This window comes from Manacus vitellinus, unplaced genomic scaffold, assembly GCF_001715985.3.
Source record: "Manacus vitellinus isolate BGI_N305 unplaced genomic scaffold, ASM171598v3 scaffold_35_pilon, whole genome shotgun sequence".
In the NCBI taxonomy this organism is placed as follows: Eukaryota; Metazoa; Chordata; class Aves; order Passeriformes; family Pipridae; genus Manacus; species Manacus vitellinus.
In genome coordinates, this window is record NW_021940498.1 from 6,697,444 (window position 1) to 6,701,836 (window position 4,393).

The following is a 4,393-nucleotide window of genomic DNA, read 5'->3' on the forward strand; positions in this document are numbered from 1 at the left end:
AATATGAAAGCTAAAATGATGTTGCATGTTAATTCAGAATTCTCCTCTGTGGAATAATTCCATGGCAATCAGGCAGCCGTGTCAATATTTTGTTTCTCTGTGCAGCAGTTTTAGAAAAAGACTAACTTTAAAAAAGAAGGCCTGGAGGAGAGAGGGAAGTAAGGCAGAAGGGAATAAATCTGTCCATTTTTTAGGAGGAACAAATGCAAATATCCAGGAAAAAAAAGGCTAAACTTTGGGTTTAACATTACCTTCTGTACCAACGACTGTCCAGGGAACCTGTGTAGGAGAGAGCTGGCTACTTGTGTTTCTCATTGATATTCCTCAGTGATACTCATGCTTGTAGGTCAAGTAAAAGGTCATTCAACCAAAGCAGAAGAGAAGATTCCTGCCAGCCTCAGGTTAGTGCTGCCTCTGGAGGTTTATATGTCAACCACTTGGATTTCACTGCATACCTTTATTAAATACCAGAGCTACCATGTAGTCATTCAGGAATTAATGAAAACCATGTAAAGTCTTCTTAATTAAAATACTCCAGGCATATCATGGTTGTGATGTATGTGATTGAGAAGATATCTGAAGTTTGAACTGCATGAATTCTGTGTATCTTTGTCTGTTTCTTGTGAGCTAAAAGAGAGATATTTAAATGTCAGTCTGAAACTTGTGAACCAAACTTCCTTGGAAAAAAACCCCCAATTTCCAAACTGAATCCAAAGTATGAGATATCAACTAAACCACATCTTTGACTTTTTTGTTTTGTTGCTACCATATTGTACTCTTAACACCAGTGGGAAATAGATCCAGCAGTCAGCTGCCAGCAGAAATCTCCAAAGGATAACTCATGTTTTCTTCCTCAGCTGCTGTCAGTGTGGTATTTTTGAGTTTGCCTCTACAGGAAAGGTTCAGAAAGGGTGTTGGAAGAAGAGCTGATGTTAACAATAACCAGTTTGGGTTCTATTCTGTGGAAAAGCAAGCCTCCCTCTTTTAGATTTAGAAACTTCTGCATTAGAAACATAAAAACAGAGTAAAAAGGGCAGGCTTTTAATGAGCCTTTGAGAGATTTAAGAATAGCCTCTACCATTTAAATGTTTGACAATACTATGAATTTTTAACTAACCTTTTCATGAAGATCATTATTCATAATTACTTTTAACAAACTGGGTAATAAATTTGAAACATGTAATTTAAAGCATCTCTGTTAGTGCTGTGATTATGGCTAAATTCAAACTGATTTTTTTGTTTCTTTAGTAGCTTTAAGGGCTCGAAGTACTGAGGGAATGGAGAAGAAAAAAAGAAAAAAGGAACTGCAAAATGATGGAAATAGAGGAAAGCTAAAGGCTGTGTGTGTTCTAATGTACCATTGCAAAGTTTAGGGGTTGGTGTTTCCACTACAGAATGACCACATTAGTATCAGTGAAGAGATTTCCCCCAAGTATTCTTGTAATGATATTTGCTGTCCTTGGGAGGTGTAGACTTCTATGGGAAATAGAAAAAAGAATTATAGCTGTTATGATAGAACTGCTTACGGTGATGAGAAGGACTATCTTTGCCTTTACTTCTTTTCCAGTGCTTTAAGCCTTGTAGGGAATTTCTATTTCTACGTGTTAGCTTTGTGACCAGCATTTTTTTTTCTTGATTCTGGGCCCAACACAGAAAAAAAAAATCCGCTTGATCTGGTAATTATTGATATCATATTAAAAAGAGAATACAACTCTGGGCACCTACAGAGGCCCCACCCTTCAGTCTTTCAAAAATCCACCTTCAGTTTCAGTTGAGAAAGAAGGTTTTAAGCATCTGCTTTTTCTGTTCTCTAAGTGGGAAATGATCCAGTATGTCTTTGCCTCTGTGAAAAAATCTTTGAGCCTGCTTTTTCAGATCCTCAGAACTTGGAGAAGGAATTAGATTATTGTCCTTGTTAGTGAATAGCACAGTTTTAGTAGAGATGCACATTATACGTGTTATGAACTTATTTCTGGTTGTAACATCTCAGATTATGCTCATTCCGGTAAAAATAAGATATATTTGTGGTTCAGTAAGACAGTGGATATAGATTGTACAGAAAATGGACTTCCCTCAGTTTTTCAAGTACTTAAATTCATTTTTGCTTTCTTTTAATAACAGTGCTTGTTTTCTGTAGTTTAAGAGTTAGTTCAATCACAGTGTTGCTATCATACTTGTTAAATAATGTTTATTTTGAATTGCTGTTCACCATGACTCTTATTACCAATAATACCAAGGGCCTAGTGTTACATTTTGACCTCTTATTAGTATTCTTACCATACTAAATAGAAGACTCTTTCTTCAATAATTGATAAGATAAAAAAAATGTAATGTTCTGCAACTACCTCATTTTTCCTCATTTGGCTCCCTTATAAAGATGCTGTGCAGCCATCTTCCTAAGCAGAGAGCACATTCCCTGCCTAAGGCCAAAACAATTATCTGCCATCATAAAGAAGTTAAACCAGTGTGGACGAGGGGGAGAAAAGGCTTGAAGTGCTAGTTATGAATTCTAGCAGTGAATCTGCAGGAAAGTAAAAAGAATCAGTAAAGGGTACCTCTGGAAAGCAAAGCCATGTTCCATTTGGCATAAAAAACACTGGGCTGCAGAGTTAGGACAAGCTGGAAGGGTGAGTGTGCTGTTTTAAATGACTGTGACTTGAGAAATAGTTTGGCTAAAGATACATTTTTAGATCTCTCTATAGTTAGACACATAAAAGGGTAGCGTTGCCAACTGAAAACTGCGTCATGATATATTATGGAGTATTTTGGCTTATGAAACAATTTGTCCTTTCCTGCTTTAAGTTGCTGCGTTATTTTCGTTTCTTTTTCAGTTACTGCACTTGAAATAATGCCTTTGTCACTGGAATCAGACATAAGCTTGTATCTTAATGAGCAGTACTTTATGAAGCAGCAAATTTACAAAAAATACACAATGTTCCTTTTATCCATATGATTGCAGAAACTGAGACCTTAAGAGACATTTGTGTTTTTGCATAATTTGTCTGCTTTCCTTTAAGCCAAGTATAAGCATACTAATCAACTTTCTTTTTTTGCTGTTTTCTGTTTGTTTGTTTGTTTGTTTTGTGAAGGGTGTTTTTCAAGGGTCTATTAATTTTGGTGTCACATAGCTGATCTCATGGATAAACTGCTTGTTTACGGATGCTGAATGTCTAAATAATCATGAGACCAGAATATAAAACACATGATGGAGAATTTTTTTGTCTTGGTTTAGAAATTTCTCATATGAGCATAAATATTAACTGTTGATTACATTTCCAGCAAGACATAGCTTTTAAGTGAAAATATTTAAGAACCATTTTGCTACAGAAGAATGCTGATTTTATAAAACTCTTCCCTCTGCTCCTTTCTGCCCTCCCTTGCCTCTCTCTGATATAGGTGTACCTAATAATTTGATATAGCTCCTCTTTTTCAAAATGTGGTTGTAAAATATAAGTAATAATGTAGCTGTTTCCTGGACTAGCTGTCTTTCATTGAGATTAAAAAAGATGTAGTCACAGTGAGGTTTTAGTTACAATTCATTTACATTAGTATTTTCCACTCATTAACTTTGTAAGTGTGAATGGGACTGTGCTGTACTACTTGATCTATAAACACAGAGGCAGTAGAAGATCCATGTCTTGCAAGAATAGAAAAGCCAAATATAAAGCAGAAACCAGAATCAAGCAGAGAAACAGAATCAGTGGGATGGTGTCACAACCCTGGCTGGCACAGTGGGCTGCAGTTTCAGTGCTGTAACAGCCTTTGTTGTCATCCTGGCAGCACAAGGAAGGTGAATTTTAAGGGGCTGTTTCAGGAAGACTAACCCTTTAGGATTGCCAGCTGGTGGAATTGTCCTTTCCATTAAATGGCTCTTGGAGGCTTCCAGCCTGGGTCGAGAAGTACAAATAGGTATCATAATGTTGAGGTAGAGAATGGGATAGGACAAGAAGGGTAAAAAGGTGAAAATGAAGAAAGCTGACGTTTATGCAATAAAGACAATTGTGTAAATGGCTTTAAAAAAGTGCTGATGGAGTACAGGCGAGATTCCTTGGGGCTTTACATAGTTGTACTGGGGTTTACAATGAGGAGAATGGAAACATTTTTAGGTTGCATAACAGTGCACTGCTTCCCCACCATGACCCAGAGGATTCATGTTGTAGCAGCCATTGCTAATGGAATACTGCAGTGTGAATATCTTCACGGATAAACCTTTTCTTTTGTGGTAGCCCAATGGTAGCCACTTTTGGAATGGGATTGAGCAGTGCAAGGTTGCGTTTATTTGGGCCTAAACAAGGAATGCAGCCATGCAGAAGACAGGATGAGATTTTTTTTGTTTCTTTGCTTGTGGATTTTTTCCTTTTATTTTTCTTTTTTATTCTTTTTTCCTTTTTTT

General features: G+C 36.7%; 1 protein-coding gene across 1 annotated transcript in view; it reads left to right on the forward strand.

Moving 5' to 3' along the window:
• Positions 1-336: 336 nt before the first annotated feature.
• The window catches only part of CADM2 (cell adhesion molecule 2), a 245,512-nt gene continuing 241,455 nt past the window's right edge, over positions 337-4,393 (forward strand). Inside the window, exons 1-2 of the mRNA XM_029961467.1 lie at positions 337-401; positions 2,608-2,627. Coding sequence (XP_029817327.1) covers positions 337-401; positions 2,608-2,627 — 85 coding nt within the window. The remainder of the gene's footprint in view (positions 402-2,607; positions 2,628-4,393) is intronic.